A 25,348-nucleotide genomic window follows, 5' to 3' on the forward strand; every position below is an offset into this window, starting at 1 on the left:
TTATCGAATAACCTGTCAATCAATTCTGAGGTTTTTACAAGCCGTAATATTTCCACACAAAGTGCCGTTCATTTTTGAGTTGTGCACAAGTTTTGAGAAGCTTTTGGAAAAGGGGATTGAATGTTCCAACAACATTGACGGGTAATGGAAGTGTGTGTGAGCACTCCCCAACCAGGATTTGCCTATCGTTCATATTAGTTATAGACAGGGTTTAACAGTGACCACTTCGAGGGCTATCTTGTGAACTTATCTGTATCGTGTATATGGAGAGTCGAGGCATATCAGTCAAGACTGCGGCAAAGATTTGCTGAGTTGTTCGTCTGTGCTATGCGAGCAAGCAGTACACTTCGACCGAGGTCACACAGCGCGTAACGGTAGTCTACTGCAAGCTACACACACACTCCGACATTTATTGACGTTGGGTTGCATGCACAGCGTGTAATATATAACAGCCAAGGATTTCTCGAGATTTGGGCACAACTGTGCCATCCCAAATCGCCAGTAGTTATTCTGTTAAGTATGCCGGAGCAGACTGACGTCTTCTTTCGGGACATAATGGCACTGGCTACGAGTCCTGAAAGCCTGAGAAAGCAACTCTGTGACGGGGAAGTGTTGGTTCTTGACTACCGTCCGAATTCGACTTACACCCGGTCGCACATCGAAGGTGCGCTCAACCTCTCAGTGCCCGGAATCTTGCTTCGTCGTTTGAAGCGAGGAAAGGTCGCCTTTAGGTGTTTCATTCACGGTGATGAAGGAAAGGAACGGTTCGCCAGGAAATCTCACTTGGTGCCTGTGGTTCTTTATGATGAAAACTCGTCTGATGTGAACGCAAACTCGGACTCTCCATTCGTCTTACTACTCAAAAAACTGCAGGACGAAGGTTGTCATGCCACTTATTTACAAGGTATGTGACAAACTTACTATGGAAACATTTCATTATCTTGTGTTTTGTCCTTGGTTTATTTTAACCATAGAGCATAACACACCTTGTTTTGGCTGGATTTTTACTTGAATGTAGTATTTGCACAGTAATGCCTAAGTAATGCCATAGTTTTATTACTTCAACTTCAAGAAAATAACACACAAGGAATGTTGGAGTTGTGTACTTCACCAGTCTGTAAATAAGCCCACACATAATGTGCCCTGCATGCTCTGTGTGTGACAAGATTGAATTACAGTAGCTGGAAAAGTCAATAATTTATATTGATATAAAGTGTATAGTTTGTAAAGAAATGTACTACATTGTATCTCTTCACTTCCTGTCTAGGTTGTAAACAACACCAAGTTAGAGGAGTCCAATTGCTTTTGAGTACACTATGATGTTGTTCTCGGGTGTTATTTGTTTACTTTTTTATGCACTATTACTAAGACCAAATTTAAGTTGTTTATTTAAAGCCATTATACACTTTCGGTAAACAGTATTGTCCAAGTCCCACACTTCGTGTATCACAACTTATATATAAAATAAGAATCCTGTGGAAATTTAGGCTCAATCGGACATCGGAGTCGACAGAAAATAACGGGAAAACCCACTACTGTTTTCGCGCGTTTCGCCGTGTCATGACATGTGTTTATAACAACTCCGTAATTCTCGTTAACGAGAATTTATATTGTTTTACCATTTTCTCAAAAAGTAAAGCATTTCATGGACTAATATTTCAAGAGAAGTCTTTCACCATTATCTTCTGTAAACCCTGTAAATTATTTGTAAATCTGTGAACTTTTTTTTTTTTTTTCTGTACCGAAAGGGTCCAATGGCTTTAAAGGAAATTTACATGCTACATTATTTGTGATTATACATATTATTTGGTATATCCTTGCACAGTGTGTAAAGCTCTGTATACTTGGAAGTACTTTTCTGAGTCCAGTAAACCAAATACTTGCATTTAGTAAAACCATGGAGGAAGGGTTGAACCAAATAACATTCTTTATCCCTGATTCAAGTCTTCATAGGAGTGTTACAATTACAAGTGATATTTTTAAAACTTTATTTTTAAAAACCAACATTCCAATGTGTAAAACTTTCACTGTTTTAGTTTAAATACCTTTAACATAGCTTTAATTTATTAGTTTAGGGTTCCCGCTTTTACTGAGCGTAATCTGAATATTGGTTAACTGATCAAAACATTTAGTTTTTGGTTTGTTTTCACCATGGTTATCCCACTATTTCATAGACACCTTTTATTTGGTACAGTTCCTGCCACATCTCTTCACCTTGGGATTGGTGTGGTTTCACAAATCGCTCTTCACACTCTTTTTATTTATTTGTTCATTTATATATTTATTGTTTGTTAAAAATTGTAACAATCAAAGCTGTGTTTTAAACCTTTCTGTTGGTCCACATATACATCTTTCAATAGTTGTTAAAAAAAAAAAAAAAAAACACATTTTGAACTTTCTATAGAACTTTCAAGAAAAATTCCCATTTGAGATTATAATTTTATAAATATAGGGTACACCGTAAGTATGGGGACATTGACGATATAAACACCTTGATGGTGTAATGATGGTGTAAACTAAGGGTAATAATGGCAGGCCTGTATGCTTCGTTTTTGAAAGGGCAAGGGCACCAAGGCATTTTCTTCTTGGTAAAGGGCACCCTATGATGAAATTGCAAATTTGCACTGGAGCATTTCAAGGGCACCAAGGCAATGACCAGGGGACACGGAGGCAATCGCCTTCGTTGCCTCCGTGAAGTATCAGGCTTGTAATGGTGTCCCCGTCCTAAAATAGCAGAATCTCGGTTACAGACAAAATGAAAATGTAATTGTTGGTCCTCTATTTCCAAGGATCATTGCTTTCCTAATGTTTTTTATAACCTCAATGACTGGATTGGAAGGGAATGTGAACAACACTTGGTGGGAATCAAGAGGCCCTGCTTGTCATTTGTAGAATCAGCTGACATCCATTTCCTGCCCTGACTGTAATGCGACACTGGCTCATAAATTCCATTCTAAGTAGGGAAGAGCCCAGACCACAAGCTTACCCCCTATGGGCAAAGATCCTTAAAGGGTACAACATGATTTGTAGTAAAATATTTTCTTCATTTCTTGAGAGAAGAACATTTTGTTGAAATATGTAAATAGTTCACCAAATATCATCTCTTGCATTAGTTGCTGTAACTAAGGTTTTAAAAAATGGTCATGATTGTGTCACTGTCATTTTCCTGGTTCATGGGTTTTGCTGCCTAAAATATGTCCGGGTGAAAATAATCTTTGGGACGCTTACAGTCATTGCAAGTGCCTCCCCATCCATTTGCTTTAAAGGGGCTGTGTAGTCATGGTCAAAGCAGGCTGTTGCTGTACATGGAATTTTGAAATCTCACCTAATTACTGCTTGTGCTCGCCCCTGTGCGTTTTCCATAGAATGATTTCGAGGGAGGGCGCATGTGCGAACTGTGAACATTCATAAATTAACTTGTACATCCACAGGCCTTCTGTTAAGATGATGGCACAGCCCCTTTAAGACCATTTACTTAACTTCACGCTTCTACAGAACTACCCCTTTAAAATGAAATATGAAAAAAGATTTGTGACAGTTGTTGCTCGAAGACAAAAAACTGACAGTTCTGGGTGTTGATTTTCTGGTGTTGGACAGCTGCACTGCGTATTTGCAGCATGATGCATGTCTTGTGGTCCCCTGGTGTAAAATGTGACCAATGAAAACATTGACACAGATGAGGAGCATAAATCAATCATGCCGATCGGTTTGATCTAATAACACAGGGGAAAGTCGTCATGTTCTTCAAGAATGTTACTTTATTTAATGAGATTTCCATAAAGCGGAAGACATGTCAGTTATTTAAAGGCATTGCTAACTGGCTTCCTCTAAGCTTGTACTGTGGAGGAAAAACCAATGACGTTACACAGCAATGTTTTTTAACAGCCCCCGTTTCATGCCTTTTGTTAATGTTAGGCACTACGGTATATTTTCTTAAAATTATATATTTGATATTTAAATATAAATTTTAACTGCGTTGGGGCTATTCATAAAAGGCTTTTGAACGCAAAGCTGATTCAGGTTCAACAATTCTTTAAAAATAAAAAGTGGTATTTTTAAAAAAGAAACCGTACAAAAAATGTATAGGTCTTACTATTTATAAACAGAACACCTTCCTTATTCATCTTTGCATCTTTTTCATCATTTTACTGTAAAGTAATAATTAAATATTATAAGGACAATTTACACGTTGCAGAATACCTTACTCATGATATTAAAATTGTGGCTTTTATTTAGTCTCTGCAGGGGATGTTTGCAGTACAGGATTACCTCCAGCTAGACATTATTCAGAAATAAGAAGAGTTTGATTTTGGGATCAGACCCAGTGTTTATCTGAGAAGATAATCCTAGTCAAACAGTTCTTGTTTGCTGAAACGACAGAATGGTGTGTGGGTTGAAATCAAACAGAGACTTTAGTGAACTAATTTAATGTCATGGCTTTTTTAACTTGAGGGCTGCGGACAATTCCAGCTACACTGTACGTGGGGGAACCCCTTCTTTTGATTTAGAGTCTCCATGTTTGATTAAGTAACAATAGTTTTATCGTCTGTCTGTCCGTGCATTGGCATTTTGAATCGCACAACACCCACACACACAGGATGTCTGAACAAAAAGAAAAGTCAGAGCAAACAATAAGTTGTAATTGAGAAGAATATTTTTATGGACGCCTTTATATATTTTATTGGATTGTTTTTCCCTTTGGGTGTTATGTCGCAGATGATTGGAGTGATGTTTTTTGTGACAGATAATGTTTTTTTTTTTTTTTTTTTTTTTTTTTTTTTATTGTATGAGATCTCATTTTGTTGTCAGTTTTGTTCAAAATGTAGCCTGTAAAAAACAGTATTATGTGAGCATGTATGTTGCATAACACTGGTTGAGGAATAATTATTTTTAATTACTCAATAAATTTAACATCGCATTTTTTTAATAGACAATGACATTTAAAAAAGTACAAATTTTGTGTCAGGTCAATTGCCTTAACCAATGAGCAGACACCACTTATATGCAAATTAATTCTGAACAAAAACTTAAAATAAACATCACTGAGGACTCCATGTAGATGATGTAGACTCCAACCTTCTCCACCGTGACACTTCCTACTTGCATGAATTGTACAACAGGGTGGGGAATGACTAATTTGGGAATGATGCCGCCAAGCGTCCAATAATTATCCATATTGGACTGCCTTATTAAATGCTTGACAATAAATACATGGCAAAATAATGGATGACACATGACGTAAGTTCCGCCAATGAAATGATAAGGATCAGTGTGTAGCGTTGGTATTTAAAACAATAATGTGCCAATCCCAATTAAGCTTCTTTTTTTCTGCGAACGAACGTGCACTAAAAAAAATTCCGTCGCAGGATTTGATAACCAAATGAATATATCAAGACAAATCACATCCATCAATTGCTACTGAGTAAAGATTTGTCATGTGCATGGCCCTGTTTGTGCAGTTTGTAATTGGGATCAAGATATCTTTATTGATTGCTTACGTTGATATTTAACCTTCAATCATTGATAGAGATATGCAGCAAGCCTGGACATGTAGTTGGATAAGCGCTTTTATTAAAGGGAGTGCGAGTATAAAGACTGTTGCATTGTAGAAGCCTAAATCATTTGCATTCTCATCCTATAATCTCGATCTTCAGAAGTATTTTATCAACTTTATAATTTGTGTTCCAAATAAAAGAACAATTTTCAGTCGCATGATACTGAGCAGTTAAAACTGGACCATTGCTTTTCCCTCCTTTTCTCAAACAGGAAAGCACTAGAAATTGATTTTTCAGTATGATTTAGTTACTACAAAATCAGTAGAGTTAAATTACTAATGTTGCAAGTTTAGATGTCACGCCATGTAATAGTAGTACTTAAGGTGGTGTCTTTTTAACAATAAATTATTTATTTATCAGCACGCCTGTATTATAAGTATTGTGTTCCAAATGTTTGATAGAGTGTTACACATTCTGCCTTCTGGTCTGAATGTCCCTACCACATGATCATGCTCTGTATCCGCAGTGTATGTATTTATCCTAAAAATGTTTTTTCCCCGATTCTGATTTAAAATAAGCACAATTATTTTGAGTTTCTGTTAAGAAGTAAAGAAAAACAAATAAATGAGCTACACTGTACTTCAGGAAACAATTTGATTTAAATCAGAATAATTTTGTGAATGACAGATTTAACTGGGTAAGTTAGCTGGGCTTTAAACATTTAGCGTAATTTTCGCTGGTTGGTTTTGGCAAGGAGCTATAAAAAAGGTTCAGGGCCCAGCCCAAGATTCTTGTGAATTTCATTGAGGGACACATCACCAAATTTAAATTGGAAAAATTTTGGGCCAAAGGTTTTTTTGTGCAGTAAGTTTCCTTTAAAGCAGAGACATGTTGTTGCTGGAGTAGCGGAACTCTCTTATCTATGTGCAAATACAATCTTTGTCCTGAAGGGATTGCATGGTTTAGTTCCATGCCAATATCAGATTTTTTCGTTAGCTGCATGAGGCTGTATAGTTCAGAATTTTTATTGAAGTCATGTTTTCAATTTTGTTAAGAAATGAATGAGTATAACGTGGGAAGGAAATTTTGATCTCTTATCATTTGATAAATACTAAGTATTTCAACATGTCATCCTGTGCTCTTAGTAAAAACAGAGTATAACCAAATGGAGCAGGATATGATTAGGACTATATGAAATTCTTTACCTTAGGGTTCAATTTATTCACTCGGTTGAATTCCGTCCTCATAATACCCAGTCAACAACAGCTGAATTGAAATTACATGAATGATGACAGCGAATGTTTTTGTAACACTTACCAAGTGTAGGGGTTCTATTATTAAATGGATGCAATTTTTATTATCCAAAAATAACTTTTTTGTTTTCTAATTTTCTGTGCATTAGTTATAATACCAGGTTATGTTAAATTCAGATTGTTGATGCTGTCTGAAAATATTAATGTATGTCCAAGTTCCCTTTTAGCTTGGGATTTGTATTTGAATGTACGTATGCAAGTTATAAATAAAGGTCAAAAGAGTGCTGAAAATGTTAATTTCAAGATGTACTGTATATATTTTCATAGATCTGTTAATATTTGTTTACAGGGATTGAATCGGATTGAAAAACAAGGCAGCTGGACTTCCCCTGTAATGATCTATAATTTTGTAATGTTTTTTATTATGCAATTACAAAGCATTTGGCTATAATAAGTTTTACCAATCCAAATGATGCAAAAAAAAAATGAATCATTTTGGATGAAGGTGTGAGTTAAGAGAGCAAAAATTGATTCCAACTCCGCTTCTATTCCAGGTGGTTTCAACCGTTTCAAGGAGCTGTACTCTCCCCTCTGTCCCGAGCAGGACGATAACAGCGACTCGGACAACTCCATCCCAGATCTGGGCTTTGACAAGCTGAAGATTGACACGTGCATCGACCTCGTGGGTTCAGAGACCCCTCTGGATAACCGGTACCCCGTTGAGATACTACCCTACCTCTTCCTGGGCTCCAAGCAGGATTCAGAGAATCTGGAGCTCTTGTCCAAGTTGGGCATTCACAGAATCCTCAATGTCACCCCAAACATCCCAAACTGTTTTGAGAGTAATGGTATGAAATACATGCAGATCCCTATACCTGATCACTGGAGTCAGAATCTCGCCAAGTTCTTTCCCGAGGCAATAGAATTTATAGGTAAGATTTCAGTTTTGTTTTGGTCAATAATAGGGCAAGCATACTGTTGCTCAAATTTTCAACCTCATACTACTTCTTCGAAGGGTTTGCTTTTTTTTAGTGACTGGCAAGGAGACCATTTAGCTTGTTATTTTACAAGTCTGTCAGCTTGTACACCAGTCCATACCCTTTTTTAAGGACCAAATAGCATGCCTTGTGGAACCCTATGGTTACAGAAAAAATAGCAGTGTTGCAACAACAACAGAAATTGAGAAGAAGAAAAATACACAAGGAAGTGTACTTCAACTCTTTCCAAAAGTGATTTTACAAAGTATGACCTGTCTGACCTAATCATTTGAGTTGCACTTGTGAACCCTCTTTATTTCTTCCTGGCTCCACATATGGATAAAATATCATCTGTTATAGTGGGGGGTACAAATGACAAGGATAAACACAATAAACCATCTTACATGTAGGCCATGTGTAGCAAGTTTTTCTCAATAAACTTATTTTTAAAGGGTACATTTTATAAGCTTAGTATTTGCTCAGTATGATAGGTATCATGCTTCTCTCAAAAATGTGCCTCTAACTATCTCTCCAGTATACTTTCTCATAAAAAAAAAATTATTTTGCTCAGTTATTCCTGTGATGTTCTGTTAACCCTATATGTCTGTCTGTTTTTCATATCAAGTTGTTTTCCATGCTTTCCTTGTTGATAACGTTGTGCTCTATAAATAAAAAGCGAAATCATTTTCTGTTAGACCACTCAGTAGTTATCAGGTCTTGTGTTAGGCCTACACACTAGATCAGAAGGTATTATTTCTGGTGACAGGAACATTCTTTTTCTAACCATATAGCTTTACTTGCCAAATTCAGTATGCCCTGATTTGCTGAAAAATCCATCCATTTGATAATTTGTTGATGCTTTGTGCAACCTACATGCGGATTCCTTGTCCATGAGAAGCCAGAGTTGTGAACCTGGGGCGTGCATGCCTTTCCAATAAAATTTGTAAAAATGCATTTTGCATCTTGTCTGGCATTCCGCAGTCAAAGTGGAACTCCAAGGTTTTCATTTAGACTGTGTGGATATGCCATCAATATGTTAAGTGCTGAAACAGCAACTCCCATCAAATCTGTTGTGATTACAATGCCTTCTGCTGGCTTATAACCTCACTCACAGTTACACAGTCAAAACAAAATTGTTTTGAGGTTTATTTTAAAGGCACTGGACAGTCTTGGTAATTACCAAAAATAATTGTTAGCATAAAAAGTTTACTTGGTAAAAGCAATGGAGAGCAACCTCGGTGACCAATTGAATTCAAATTTTCACAGGTTTGTCATTTGTGCATATGTTGAGATACACCAAGTGAGAAGACTGGTCTTTGACAATTACCAAAGGTGTCCAGTGTCTTTAAAGGAAGGATACAAACGTGGCTTTTGCTAAGTTCACCCCGAGTGTGTGTCTGAATTATGTTGATAACCTACATGTATGTACAGTACACATGTAGTGTAGTGCTGATCTTTTGAAAGCCATGATAGAGGGCACAGAATTGAGCTCTTAAAGGAGCAAGGCCAAGTTAGCTTGAGATAAATTAAAGTCCTCTGTTAACGAGTGACAATGTCTACAGGACCTTGTTTGAAAGGGGGAAATGATGGCCTCTGAGTCACTGGCATTGTTTTTAGTAACCTCAGTGACTGTGGTTGGTGCAGTATTTTTCTTGAGGCATCAAAACAAGTTTAAACCCTCCTACTGTCTGACCATTCAACATTGTCTTTGGTTTTGAATACTATACAAACTACGCCAGCCGATTCAGTTTTGTGTTCAGATGTGCCCAAGCCACCACAAATAATCAGTGTTGTTGAATTGTTTTAAATGATTGTTCAACTCGCTAGAAAGTATTTCTAAAGAAAGAGTAGAAGGGTATTGATGCAAATGCATTGGTTTGTTTTCCATTAGTCTTGTGGGTAAATTTCGTTCCCCATAGTTCTCTCCACTGTGATTAAATTGGCATAATATTTGGCACCCCTCAAAAAGCCCAACTCATTGCACCATAAAGTTTGGCCTTTCTTCCACTAGAGAGTGCAAGAAAAACAATTTGGCGTGCACAAGGCGTGTGTTTAGTTGTATTGGCCATTCTTTACTCTGTTGCTGCGAGTTTGTTCCGTGTCTTCCCATGCGTTTTATAATAACATGACCTGCAGCCAGGGGTCAGTGGCAGGATTTTCTGCATAAACCCTAAGTTCGCAGTTCTTTTTTTCTTCTTGTGTGCTTCTCTTTAGAACGCTCAGCTTAACTTTGCCCTAGATCATGCAAGTACAATGGCTCTATTCATTCTGCATTTTTTCCCCTTTTTTTTTCGTGGGCTAGTCAAAATCCATAGTTTGGGTATTTTGGTATTCATCGCTAGTGTTTGTATTACTACCACAAATTTGGGGTATTGTATTGTATAGGAAAAAAAGGTGGTGTGTTTAGAAATGGTTTTTGCTTTTTGCAAAAAAAAGTAAATTTCAACAACTTTGGTTGTCCATTTGCTTTAGCTTTTTGTAGATAAGCCCACGGGGCTAGTTAAGTGTGCGTTTTACTTTCCCCAAGAAGTTTGAGTTGCCCAGACTTTCTGATGTTTTTATAGGCCTAATGGTAGGGATCACTACTAGATTTAACGGTGGTTAATAGTGCTTTCTCTATGGTCAAATAAAGTAACAATGATTCACACACTCAAAAACAAATTCACATCTGTGAAGGAAGAAATATTATGAGTATCCTAAACAAGTAGGTCGCACTTTTTTTTATTTGCCCACAGGGCAAGTTGAGAAATAGTTTTTACTAGCCAATGACAGTTTTTACTGGACAGTGTTTGCTGGACTGCAAAGTGTGAATGAACTTAACATGGGTGTGTTCCGAATGTGCACGCCCTGAGTTTAGCACGTTTTACTGAAGTCGTCCTTTGATAGAAGGTGTTCTGGTTATATAAATTTATTTATTTTATGCATAGGCCTACATGGTGCATAAGAATGGAAAAGGTAGGAATCATACATCATTCAATGGCTTTTAATACCTCTCTATACAGTCCCAGTAGCCCTGTCTCGCATGAGTGGCACCGCATTCACTAATATTGTGACAAGGCTCATAGCCGTTTGAAATTTTTGTTTGACTGCGCCCACGCTTTTTTTCTCTCTTCTGTTGTCCGGCTTCCGCTTCGACGGATTGTTCCATGTGTCTGGCCTTCTGATCACTCGTCCGTTGCGCTATTTTTACTGAGTAGGAAGGAAACCAGTTTGGCAGGAGTTCATGTACAAAGCTGTAGTGTTTTATTACATTTTGTTTTTTCTTGTACTGTGCACTGGTTCTTTCTTACAGTGTATGTGCTAAATAGTCATAGGAATAGTTATCCCCAAAGCAAGTTTAAAATTTTCTGACACGAGAGATAAATCTGTGAAGTTTTTTTTAATCGTTTTTGATCATGATGTTAGTGTGGCATTTTCTATTGGGACGTGACTTGTTTGTTTCGTTGATTCCTTTGTCTAAATGGATTGCTAATTTGTAACAATTAAGCTAATAAATGAGTCCCTTGTGGGCTTTCAAACAGCCAATCTAGATGAATTCTCTCTACACTGGTACATTTTAATTAGCCAGACACCCACAGTCGTTTGTCATGTAATCAAAAGAAATGTCAACTCAGCCCAGTAGTCGAATATCTCAAGAAGAGGCGCAGGCAAAAAACTTTTGTTCAATTCAGCAATCATAATTTATATTTTTTAGAATCTCTGTGTGAGTTTTGAACAATTCTGTCCACCATTATGTATTAATCAATGAACAATATGCATCACTGCCATATACTTGGAAAGAAACTATTCTTGCTGGCTTGTATACACACATATATCAACAGGACAAAAGAGTCCTTTATTTTGCTGTCTTTCTCTCTCTAGGATGTAAATCATAAAAGAAATGTCCCAAATCTGTTACAGTCATATCCTGTCATTGTCAATGTCAGGTGAATCAAACATTTACGCTGTAGAAGGCTTTGTGTTGTGTTGTCATTCAGCCTTCTAGAAAAACTCTGCCGGGATCAAAATGTCAGGCCATTAATTATTTTTTTGTGGAAAGGCTTTTCATAGCTTCCTTTTATCAAACTAACTGGCTTTTATTGACTTGGAACATTTTTTAGTTTCATTTTGGGGGGTGGGGGCGGGTGGAGTTTACGATATACATGAATCAATTATGTCTATCTTGAAATGTTAATCGGTCCAAATAAGGAGTCTTTTAATAGTTTCTGTGTGAAAGTTCATTGAGTACCAATCATTGGACAAAAATAGTCAAGTTCGAGGGAATATTTTGAAGGGGCAAAGAGGCTGTTGCCTCAATGTAATTCCAGGCATGCTGGTTACCATCAAAGTTATGAGACTTATAAAATGTGTAATTTGTGTGGTTATTACATTAGGTACTGTATGTAGACTCCAGACATTTTGAAGAGTTCAGACTACAAATGACAAGAAACACAATAAAGTGCACCACTTTCACCGTCTTGTAGCAAGTTCTCAAACTTCAAGTCTTTCTCAATATTATTCCAAAATGGCATAGAAAGTGCCATATTATCATATATTATACACATTGACTGGCAATATTCGGCCTTGGGAAATAGGTCCCTCTTCTGGTCACTCAAAGTCCCTCGGGGGAATAGACACACACTAGTTACCGAACTATGCCATTCAATATGTGTTTTATAACACACCTCGATCTTAAATGTGAAATAAGAAAAGAAACTTGGAAAAGAAAGGAAATTTTTTAGTTGCTGTTCATGGTTCATGGAGAGGGCGCTGTATCATTCCTGCAAAACACGCGCGCGCGATCACTAGACTAGTAGTTGACCCCACGTGACCGTGTTTCAGCCAACCAAAATACAGAACAAGCAAGAGGTGTGTTATAATGCTTTTTATTACATGAATAAATTATACATCACTGTACATGAGTGTAGGAAGTTCCCCTATGTACAACATAGCGCAACGCTTTGCTATCCACACACATGGATTGCTAATTGTGGTGGGACACCAGAGTAGACTGTAAGGACGTTCCCCACTGTTATGTCACATATTAAGAAGCTATGCCAATGAGCACCACACACACACTATGCTTACGTCAGAGCACGATCCATCAGCAAATTAAGCAGGGTCTTGGGCAGTGCAGGACAGGAAATTAAATAAATCCAAACAGCGGAGGCCGAGTGTGAAGAGGGAAAAAATCTCTTGACATTGAAACCAAGTAACATTGGAATGTGTGGTTAAGTGAGACTCTAGGACAATTCTTTTATTATGTAGCATTATCAACTTTGTTGCCACTGGGTCGATGAAATGAAACCCATCACTGTGTAAATTATCAGTTAAAAGATATAACGCTGAGAAAAGTTTAATGCGTGATTTCCTGTATTCATAGTACACCATGGGATTGTTTTAGTTTGTTTGATTGTTTGTTTTTTTGTTTTTTTGTTTCTTGGAATAATCAATTAAAGAACGGAATCTACACATCAAAATACACATGGTATTACCGCAACCAAACTATCACCATGCAATGCCTCAATCAAACCTGCCTCAATCAAATGTTGAAATTGTCAACAATTTTGTGCTGGCTTATTTAAATTGCGGCAAATAGAATAAACATTGCCTTTTTCTTGACTGAACTCTGGAGTGTTGGTACTGGTGAGAAATTTCTTATCAGTGGGCTTTTAGATTACAACTAACCCCCAAAGGTGTTTAGAGGAAATAATTACATTATCGTTAAGTTTTATTTTTTATCTAATCTTTTGAACGATCACATTGCAAGAAGTTGTACTTTTTACATCCGTGTGTCCGTTTAATCAATAAATTCCTAGATTTTGAAAACGGTCAACGTATTGACCGAACAAGCTTAATCATCAACTACACACATGACCAAGGACAAGGAAAACCACAGTGTTTCCGTTGTAACCATGGCTTGTTATTTCAAAATGACAAACCAATATTTTACCACAATGGGGCTTTTTTGTGGATGTTTTGACAAATTTTGGAATAATTTTTGGGCTGTTTGTCTGAACTTGTGAACAATACCCGTATATCACAGAAAGTAAAATGTGTGTTATTTGGGCTGGTTTTAGTTCACAATATCAACAATGCCTTGTACTCATTTCAGCATAAAGGTTTTTATTAATTTTTGAGTCTTTCAGCCACGCCCTCCCCTTGATTGTGTAGACAGTGTTCCGACATACAATAAAAACAATGTTTGCTAACAAATTGTATCTGTAGGTTTCTCAAATCAAATGTCAAATTGTTGACCTTATCCAAGCTAGCCATAAATAATTCGGTGGGGAAGTTAATCCAGGTCGGTAACTCAATACACACACCTCCAACGGATTTGAACTTTGACTTCTCACAAGTTGTGAATTGCAACAGTGGGGCTTGGTTTTCATGATTGTATGATTCATAGATCAAAGATTTCATGATTTGTCTCCCACCAGGAAATATTGAGAAAGCTTGTCACCTTAGTACCAAAATGGACTACTTGTTCATTATAATTGACAGCACTAGGCCAGTTAAAACTTTGTTGGTTCTAAGCTGAAATCTCCTGCCTATAGAGTGTTTGTAATGTAATGGTTTGATAAAGTGTTTTTCATCCAATAATAAAGTTATAATGCCGTTTGAAACTGTATTTTCAACATCATGAGTCCACTTTCAATGGTCGATTTCCTTACATCTTAATTACAGTTGTATGTTTTTTGACTGCCTATAAATTTGTTTTCCTGTATCAATGGCAAAATTAAAAAAATTCAATAAATAAAAAGAAGACATTTGTTTTACGTATTACGCAAATTCAGTTCAAACACTCCCTTATGGGGTAAAACAACGCATATTAACAGGGGTTGACAGTAATATATATGTGTTTTAGATCAAGTTATGTTTGGCGATTTGCTTAGTACCAGGGCCCAATTTCATAGAGCTGCTAAGCACAATTGTTTGCTAAGCATGAAATTTCTTCCTTGATAAAAACAGGAAAACCAGCCAAATTTCCACATGATTTTCAGGATAAGCAAACAACAGCTGAATACCAGTAACAAGCAGTATGCAACAAATGGAAATTTAGTCGAAAATCCTGTTTTTATGAAGGAAGAAGTTTCATGCTAAGCAAATTTTGGTGCTTAGCAGCTCTATGAAATTGGGCCCTGTCTGTCCGCCATTACTGGAATGCAAGCCATTTGCTGACATGTTGCATACAAGCTTTATCAGGTTGAACTCTAACTTAGATGCCTGTAGTGCATTAAAATATGAAGGCTGAGAGCTCGATGGTACATGTATGGGAGAAGTCACAGTGCTTGCCCACTAATGGCGGCACTCAGTTTGTCACAAGATATAATCCACTCCACATGCAGAAATGTTTGTGCTGTATATGCGTTGGCGGTTAGATAACATGTCAAAGCAATGTTATTAACATGGATTTTGTGATTTGTGATTTGTATTTTGAAAGCAACTTAAGCAAATGTGTTGGTTCATGTTTCTCCTTAAATGTATTTAGGCTGTGTCTTTAAGGGGACAGTTTTGTTGAATGAATGTCATGTACACAGTACATGACTGTGAGACATGTAACACAACAAATCAATTGCTCACACCTAAATCGTCATGTACATTTTGTACATGTAGCCATCTTGAACTGTAAACAAGATGTCAATCGTTCATGATGAAGCCGAGGATGGCAACTGAGCTTTCTTTGATGAAGAACGGACTCATGAATATTCAGAACAGAATAATTAAAACAATACTTCTAGCTTAATTTTCTGTATTTTTGAGTTATACAAGTTAATCATTTTCACTCATCAGCGAATATACAAATCAAAACAAGATGTGTGTGTGGAATATTTGTGGTTTATGTTTTTTCCAAGCGTAATCAACCGAACACTGCATTGCTAGGAGACTTTGACCTCTCTTACTTAGTCGCCATCTTCTTCTTTTTCGGTTTCTTGTGTGCCACTGCCAGCAGAGCGCGTGGGTGTGATTGAAAAGCGTGGACATTATGCACTCGGCAAACACATCCAAAAAGTACACAGACGTGATCTATTGAATGAAGTGAGTGGGCCGAAAGAGTCCCTGTGCAAAGACTGCTTCAGGCCTGAATTGGATTGGGAACAGGCTTCCGTTTTGGCTCGGTTATTACATTAAACCATGTAAATATGAATATATCATGTGTTCAAGTTTGAACATGTACAATGTGTCCGCGTTGTGTGTCTAGAAGATGCATGGGGGGGGGAAATATAACCACATAATGATGTTTTCAAGTTTGAACATGTTTTGAGTGTTCATGAACAGCATGTGGAAGTAAAAATGTTTTTTAAGTAAATGATTGATGCTTAATTGTCTGAAAGTCTTATGTGTAGTCATGCCAACATTATTACATTTAATTCCTAAATTTGTTAGAGTGCAGGCTCTAAGATTCTTTGGGCTTGATATTTAGTAAAAAGGGGGAGGCGCACCGAGATTACTTGAAATCAATTTAAGATGAGGTCAGGTTTTTTTCACAATCCCCTTTTTAAAATTGAGATTATGATAACTTGATAATCTAATATTGTGTTACACCAAGACAAGCAAGGACAGCCATCGTCAACCATAGCCTGGGCAATTCACTTCTCATCATCTTCTTTCTGAATGAAATGTAGGAATGTCTGGTAGTGATAGGTAGAGTGAAGGCTATTAGGGCTTATGGTAATGCTGTGTTACTAGTGCCCAGTAACCCCCCCCCCCCTTTATAGCATGACTTTATATGAAGGGGATATTCAATCTATGACTCTATTGTCCACGCTGAGTCTGATGGACATAAACCTATATAGAGCTATAACAAATAAAAAGGTTTCCTGCCTATGGATAATTGAGTTTGAAGCTGTGAGCCGTCTTTCTTTGGGATTATTGTGAAGGAGCGAGAACAGACAGTTATGTAACCACCATTCTCAACTAGAGGTGATGCTGTTAACAATGGTGTATTGTGTGGCTGTTTACTGGTCAAGATGATGACTTGTTTGTTGCTGTAATGCAATCAGGAAGTGGCCTTGATTGACTTTTTTTTTTATTCAAGTTGCCATGACATAATGCATTTTGAATGAGGGGTTGTTCTGTAATGTTTATTTGGAGTCATGACTTTTTTTTTTTCATTTTAGGATTCAGTATTGGTTTTTCCTTTCTTCTTGTTCTGACTTCTTACTCAATTCTGCAAGCTCAATTAACCAGCCACAAGATTGCCAACATGGAGTGATGCTGTTAGAGGGGGGAAAACAACCTTGCATTGTGGTTTTTGTTCTACTTCATTGCTCAAATGGTTATGTCATGAAGTGGAATTTTACCACATGGAACAACAAGAGTTACTCATGTCATTATCCTATCAGCAGGGATGAGATATTTCAGACTCCCTAGTTCTGAATTCAGATTTGGTTGGTTTTTTAGTCAGCCTGGTGAAGAAAATATAAAGAAATCCAGCTTTTTTAAAACCTCTTGTTTTCTAAAACTTTTTTTGAAATCTGACAGGAATGGCCAAATACAAATGTCCATTGCTACTATTTGTATCATTAACTTACACAGAATATGCCTGCAAAGAAATATTCTGTTAATGCATGGTGTTTCTTTGTGAACAGGACCATCTAAACAGAGACTCCGAAATGGTTTCACTCACATTATTGGGAGCAATATTCACACATTGAGGCCTGACTATCACATACTCATCCATTTTGACACATCCCCCACCCCCTCATTCTTCTTGGACAATTCCTACTATACAGGACAACACAGAGCCCTTGCTTGATTTCATTGTTCAACTGAAAGAAATACCAAGTGCACCTGCATGCTGGCAGAGGAGAACTGGCAGTAAAAAAAACTTTCAATTCATTGTTTACAAATACAAATATAAATTGACACAGTAAATAAAATACAACATGAATTAATGCGTAAAGAACAGAGATATGCTTAGGAAAGAGGTATGGCATTTGTCACTATTCAAAGGGTTTTGTGAAGACAGTTCAATTAACTTCTCCATGTTGAAATTATCAAAGAAGATACAATTCAGAAGCCAGTACATCGCTCTCCTTTGTTACATTATGATGATATGGAATGTTGGATGAATAAAACTCAAGTGCACTCAAGATTGCATTCAAATGTGGCTGTTGTTATTGAAGGTGACCTAAAAGCATGGTGTAGCATGGTGTAGACATGTTCCTTTTACTCCATTATGGTCAAAAACACCATAAGTCATATTCTTCAATATTGTCGCTACAGGCAACAATGTGAAAATGATGTGATTATTGATGCACACTGAACATAGTTAAGATGGTGACATGACAGAGGAATTTCAATGTGTGGGCCTCTTTGAAAAGCTTTCACATTTTACAAAGATTGTTCTTATCAATGAATTTTCGTCTAGAATCTTAAAACTATATTTAGTTGAACGCCGGTAATAAATTATGACTAAAATCAAATCAACTTAGTTTCTCTTTGTCCGGGGAGAGAACGCAGCTTGTTTCATGTTGATGTGGTTAGGTCTAGCACGGCTTGGTTAAGATGCGCATACATTTACCTTGAACTATATGATCGCTAAGTTCCATGACGCTAAGCACTGCGTAATGCGATGTGCTGTAATTCAATTCAAGTGTAGGGCTGTAATTCGGTTTGAGAAGTTCCCAAAGACGTGCGGACACACGTCACTGGATGTATCTGATGTTTGAAAAAGAAGCGCGTTTCTTAAATCCACAGGGACTTAACTCAATAGGACAGGGATTAACTAAAACCAATCAAAATTTAAAAACTGGGATTTGGTTATCAGTGGCAACCAATCAGAAATGGAATTAATGAGATCTTTTGGTAAGAACAAAATGCATTGATTTTACTACAATTTACTACAATTACTCGTACCGTTTTGATGAATCGTTTGATTTGGTGTGTCCAGAAAGGGGGTATGTAGCTTTCTTTTTTGATGAAGGAAAGAAGAGGGGTTGTTTGATGAGTTGTGATTCATCAAATGGTCTAAATTTTACAAATGTAATTTATTCAATGCATCTTGGTTCAAGGTTTGTTGGATCTCATATTGAAGGCAAATATTTATTCCATGTGAACTGTAAAAGTCTTCTAATGCAGGTGCTTAGCTGGAGACCAATATTTAAATGCAGCTTATCATCAGAGTATAAATAAATAAAACTAAACTTAGACTAAGATATCAACATAAATTGGATTCAACAAATGACTTTCATATTACAGCGTTTGTTCAACCCAAACCGAATTGGTCATAGTCTACATTCATGATAAAAATCAATGGTGATTGTTGGGGTACACTTTGGGGTAAATAAAATCTTGGATTTGATGACTAGAAGTTAATATTCACCAAAAAGGTTATGGGGGGGGGGCAGAAAAAAAAAAGGTTATTACATGTACTTTGGATGGTCGCACAGTGATAATTGTAGTGTACCATGAGTGTACATACTCCAAACTGTTATCATTGCCATCACGATTTGCCCATGGTGGATTTTGACCCTAAATCCACACAGCAACCTCCCAAGTTGTTTAGGCATGAATACCCAATCAGGGGATTTATAAACCAGCGTTCTGATTCTCAAGGTGAATACCAAACAACACAAGAGCCTGTTTCATTTATTTGGGTGGAGTGAAGGATCTTTTACTTATTGTTCACATGGAGGAACGTGACGCTGCTGTTAAGCAATGGCCTCATTACTGCACCTTTCTCCTTGGGACTCTTTTGTTGGAGTTTCTGTTTTGACTTGAGGTCTGAGCTCAAATTGACTTCTTTTTTTAGGGGGTTACTGGGTGGAAAAAATACATTGATAACTTGCTTTTAAAGAAATTATGCTAAAAGACAGACCTCGGAAGAGGAGGTAAAGCAATGCTGACAAGAAATAATTTAAAACTAACCACATTGAGTGGGTAGAGAAAAGTTCACAACTGAAGAGAAGGGGGCACACACCAGCATTTTATACGGTCATACAGCAGAGTGCTCGATATAATTGGATTATTATATTCAGATTGCTTTTAGAAATTATGAATGAAAGCTTTGCGCATTGGCATTTTATTTAATTGGGGTAAGGAAATATAGATGATGAAGCTAAGGTTTTGGTTGTTTGTTGGTTAGTTGATGTGTTAATTTATTTGTTTGTTGGTTGGTTGGCTAGTTTTTCTGTTTGTTATTTGTGTGTGTGCTTTTAGTTCTGTTACATTTTTGAAAGAGAAATTATGCTGTTTAGGGTGGAGAAACTTGTACTTGTCACTTGTAAATCTGAATCTTTCTATTTGTTTGATACATGATGTTATCTTTTGACTATCGCCCTTCTGCAGATGATGCCCGTAAGTTCCACCATGGTATCCTTGTCCACTGTCTCGCAGGAGTCAGTCGCTCCGTCACAGTCACCGTGGCCTACCTCATGCAGAAGCTCTGCCTCACCCTCAACGACGCCTACGACTTTGTCAAAGAGCGCAAGAACAACATCTCGCCCAACTTCAACTTCATGGGCCAGCTACTGGAGTTTGAACAACAGCTGAGTGACAGCCCCTGTAGGGGCGGAGACTGTAGCTGTGCCAAAGAGGGGCGGCGCCTGTGCATGAGACCAGACCCTGTCCTCCAATCTCTTATCCCGATCCCATCCTCTAGTCTGTCCTCCTCATCCTCGTCCACGTCATCGGCATCCTCCTGGGAGCAGACACCGGAAACATCTTCTAGGAAAAGGGAATTCAATTTCACGGTCGACAGCTGAGGATGGGCGTGAAGAAAGATTTCACAGGACTCGGTGTGAATTAACTTTAACCAATCCGACGGTGTGCAGTTTGTATTGTATTGTGGAATTGCACGCCGCGTAGAACGACTCGGGAAGCGGTTTACCGATATGGTTTGAACCCGGACGATGATTGTAAATATCCCTGGTGCTTGAAAATAGACTTTACAGGAAGACATCGCAGTTCAATGTATTTTTGATTTCACAACACGGGAAGTTTAAAATGAGGAAGTAAGCTCTTACAAAAATACAGAAAAAAGTCACGTCGAAAGGAAGCTAGCGCTTTTGGTTTCCATTCTGTTTGTTATAATTACATCCTAAAGAAACAGTATAAAGTTACCACATGACTGGTGATTGTTATTATTTGGACAAAACTGCCCATGTGGTATGTATTGCGTAGCGGGACACCAACTGGTCCATTGGCAATCAATATTTTTATACCTAAGCAAAGGTGCAGAGTTAAATGGTCAAAGGTCCATTTCTAACTGAAGATAAGAAGATTCAAGTGCTGCCCATATAGCCAAGTCGCAGCGGTGTGTGCTGATATGCAATGTGCAGTGACACGCATTGTTTCCTTATGATGTGTGGGTTTTCACCAACTGTTTCTTGCGCCATCGGAACTATTTGATTTTTCATCAGATAGCAAAGATCCAATTTCCTGAATAGCGGCCACCTAGGTGTATACGTGTCCTTTGATGGTTGAATCACACCATTTACTGGAAATGCGCTTTGCATGTGGACATTCATAGTGGAATGGCGACGCATTTGAGTGTACACAAGGGGAGCAAATTTTGGTACACATTTAAACACCACCTCATGATTTCTGTTACCAACATAATAACTAAATGTAGAGACCGGTGCAGAAACTTAAGAAATGTATGAACTTGAGAAAGATGCTGGTTTATTTTCCTTCTAAGTTTGGTTTTCAAAAACTTGAAGCCATTGTACAGGTTAAAGCCATCATGCAGTATACAATACTACAAAGACAATGTGTGTTTTACTACACCAATGTAAATAATTGTAAATATTGTTATGTACAAACAAACAAACAAAACATGACTTTTAAAGGTGCAGATTTGTACAGAATGTATGTTTGATATATTTTAACCAATATTATTATGGGTTTGATTTCTGACTAGGCGTCTAGCTGATTGGTATAAATGGTAGTTTAATTTGCTGGTTTTTTGTTACAAAATAATGCACTGATGACTACTTAACATTGTCATGTATGTTTAGTCTGGTGTCTTTATGTTTTGTCTGGATGCTGGTGTTCACTACAGGGGTATAGTGCTCTCCCATGTATACAGTATAGTCTTATCTGTTACATGCTCAATAAAATCCATCATAATGTAGGATTTTAACTTCTTGGCCCATGTAGCCCTTCACATGATATATGCTATTACACTCTCGAATGCGCATGGACACAATCGGTTGGCGAATGCCATAGAGTTGTACTCGAGACAGACGCAGAAATGCGTAGATGTGTCACGCCACCCTACAAAAAGGCGTGATATTTCCTGATTTCGCCAACCAGTATTGTCAGTATTGCATGCGCAAGGCGAAATTAAAAATTTTCATAGAGATGGTTGCTTAAGGGCCACAATCTATGAAATATGCGAATGTTATCAAATGAGGTTTTTTTTTTGCAGAAGCAAGCCCAAATTCCCTCGTGGACAAAACAAAATTAAAGGCTCTTGTCTTCTTTTTGTTCATCTTTACGTCACCAGAAAGGTTTCATACCGAGACAAAAATGATTGGATATGTTTCTTTTTAAATCCTTTCTTTGGTGTTTACAAAGAGCATTACCCTGATTGTAGTACAAGGCGTGATATTAGCATGTCTCCTCCCTAAGTATAAACAATCCTTGTTTATTCCCCTAGAGAAATTCCACTGTCAGGCAGGGCTGGCAAACTCAAGGCCATGGAAGCTATTTTTCCTCCTTTCATTTTTTTGTGTGACTCATTTCCAGATAGGCTTTCTGTGAACATAGTTAATGATGTGTGCTATGGCATGGAAAACTACTAGTACACTGCAACCCATGTCTTGCTCATTATGCTTGAATGGTTTGAGAACTGCATGGTGTCAATTGCAACCTTGCCTTCAGACCGCCATGACGTAGATGCAAAACGGATAGGTCACAGTGCTAACATAGTGACCACAACCGGGTTTTATCTACGGGTTTCAATATCTTGTGTTCATAGTTTAGGATACATTTATTAGATTGTCCAGTGTGCTCGGGGAATATTGTAACCTGGAGACAGCAAACAGAGAAAATAACTTTCATTACTTGTGCGTACCTAACTTTCACTTTTCACTGTTTCCCTGAAGTTAGAAAACCTTTTTGTGGGAAATTTTCATAATCTGTCCTGATGATGCATTACTAGGCCTTAAAGCCATTGGACCCTTTCGGTAAACAGAGTTGTCCAAGGCCCACACTTTGTGTACCACAACTTCTATATCAAATAACAAACCTGTGAAAATTTAGGCTCAATTGGTCATCGGAGTTGGGAGAAAACATCAGAAAAATCCACCCTTGTTTCCGCGCGTTTCGCTGTGTCACTGGTCATGACATGTGTTTAAAATAAATCTGTAATTCTCGTTAACGAGAATTTATATTGTTTTGCTGTTTTCTCAAAAAGTAAAGCATTTCATGGAATAATATTTCAAGAGAAGTCTTTCACCATTGCCTTCTGTAAACCCTGTAAGTTATTTGTAAATCTGTGATTTTTTTTTTTTTTCTGAACCGAAAGGGTCCAATGGCTTTAACCATGCAGTGGAATGAAACAAAAATGTCCTCATCCAACAGTTACATGTGCATAAGGAACTTGGCACATCCATGGGATTTAGTTTCCAATTCATTTGTTTGTGTTTGTTCAAATGTATCTTGATAACTAATGTAAATGGCATCCAGCATTATTGTTCAGGTAGATTTCCAATCAACATAATCTGTTTCTGACTTAAGTTTTGTTTTTTGTTTTTACACAACTCAATATATTTGTAAAAAATATATTACTCTTAGAAAATGTTGGTTTCCACAAAGGCTGAATGTGTTTTGTATTTTTTTCTTTTTTTTTTAGAAAAAAATGACTGGAAATAGAATAGAAGTACTTGATTTATAACAAAATACAACCCTCTCAAGGAATGACCCAAATGTGTGTGTTTTTTTAAATTATATAATACAAATTATAAACATAAATAAACAATGATTACTCAGATTTTGTCTTAAGAATGGATGTATGTTTGTACCTTATTACACAAAACAGAATTGTGACAATACCCAGTGAGGATATTTCCTGCTGCAAGGTTTATACTATACTCTACTTTCAGGTTCTGATAATAACATGGATTGCTTTTGATTCAAACAATTTCTTGATGAAAGTATTTCTAAGCAGTAACGATGTACAGACTATATAGATAGTTGCCCAAAGTCCCCCATCTTAACAAGCAAATAAGTCATCTCTTTTTAAATGCAGAACTATGTGTTATACAGGAGTTTGATCAAAATTCTTTGCAAGATTGGAAGGTGAACAACTTGGGTGCAGAGAAAAGTTGGATTGGCGCAGCTCAAAAACGCAAAATCAAGATGGTGAATTATTGGAAACTATCTATACCAAGTTTGGATTTAAGTCATAATAATTGCCAAAAACCCAAACTACAACCAACATCTTCCCAACATCTTGTAAAGGAAAGGAAATTCAGAAGACAGTTTTTAATTGTATCCCCTCTGGTGATCAGACGAGATATGTATATATAGATAGATGTACCTCTGGCTTATCTTGCCACTACCCTATGATGCCCTTTGCACTGTACTAATTGGTACTCTCTGCATTCATTATAATAATTGGATAGGTTGGCCTTTTACCCATTTGTGGACAATAACATCCACACGGGATCTCAGAAGCGGAACACGATTACTTTATGTGCCATTGCTCTCTATATCTCTATACTTATAATTACACATGAGGTATACTAAGTGAAATATTCATCAACAATTTGGTATATCCATTTAAAATTACCATGTAAGATGTATAACTCAATAATAAATCATCCACATGGGAAACTGGGTACATTTTAACAGACGCGATGATATCCCAAAATTATTCTACGATAACTTAATGGGAAACTGAAAACTAAAATCTTATTATTCTCTAAAAACATTTCTCTAAAAACATGTGTGATATTAAATTCAGGTCAATGCAATAAATGCATGTGGTATCAAACATGATTTATATTCACATTTCATGCTGCTGGAAATACCTGCACATGCTTTTTACACCGCCAGACAAGCCAGTGTGTTATAAAGGGTAATGGTTTGAATGGCAACATTCTTAATACAACACATGTAGCCTTGTGTGTGGTTATAAACATGGCTGCTTGCGTTAATTGTCCATTTTGTAAGACTTCAATAACAACAGCTTGGTTTAATCATAAGAGATTTGTTTGCTTGTGATTGGGGTGCTTTTTTCCTTTACGGAAGTGGTACTTTAAAGATAGGTCATTCTTGTAGATATTGTTGTTATAAATCCACACAAATCCTAGGATTTCCTGTCCTGAAACATCAACAAACCTCACACACTGATGAATAATTTACATGTCTGGTTCCTCGGTTAATTCAGCATAGGACGGGGATGTACGACACTATATGATTGAAAGTGAGGCCATGTTTGAATCTAAATCTTAGTCTGGCCCCTGACTATGATAACCAATAGCAGTGAAATCATGCTTGGGTGAAAAGGGGATTGATCTAGAGTTCTAGACTGTTAATCAGGGAGATGAAGATCGTTTATGGCCGGCTCTAAATTTGTGCTTATCCGGTGTCTCTATTAGAATTCATAATAAGTTTTCTGCATTGGGACAAACGGATGTACATAAGTCATTACATCCGGCCAGCTATTATTAAAATGAATAACTTTTAA

General features: G+C 37.2%; 1 protein-coding gene across 1 annotated transcript; it reads left to right on the forward strand.

Annotated features, from left to right (window-relative positions):
- Positions 1 to 25,348, forward strand: LOC139952989 (dual specificity protein phosphatase 6-like). Its single transcript, XM_071952354.1, has 3 exons — positions 1 to 904; positions 7,303 to 7,680; positions 19,999 to 25,348. Exons 1-3 carry the CDS (start codon positions 520 to 522, stop codon positions 20,412 to 20,414), a joined length of 1,179 nt encoding a protein of 392 aa, XP_071808455.1. The 5' UTR covers positions 1 to 519; the 3' UTR covers positions 20,415 to 25,348.

This window comes from Asterias amurensis, chromosome 2, assembly GCF_032118995.1.
Source record: "Asterias amurensis chromosome 2, ASM3211899v1".
Lineage (NCBI taxonomy): Eukaryota > Metazoa > Echinodermata > Asteroidea > Forcipulatida > Asteriidae > Asterias > Asterias amurensis.

What these genes read in the sequence shown, in the direction of transcription:
- LOC139952989 (XM_071952354.1), top strand. Translation starts at nt 520, where the DNA reads ATGCCGGAGCAGACTGACGTCTTCTTTCGGGACATAATGGCACTGGCT. An exon ending in TCATGCCACTTATTTACAAG is followed by an intron (nt 905 to 7,302) that starts GTATGTGACAAA and finishes CTTCTATTCCAG; the next exon opens with GTGGTTTCAACCGTTTCAAG. An exon ending in CGAGGCAATAGAATTTATAG is followed by an intron (nt 7,681 to 19,998) that starts GTAAGATTTCAG and finishes GCCCTTCTGCAG; the next exon opens with ATGATGCCCGTAAGTTCCAC.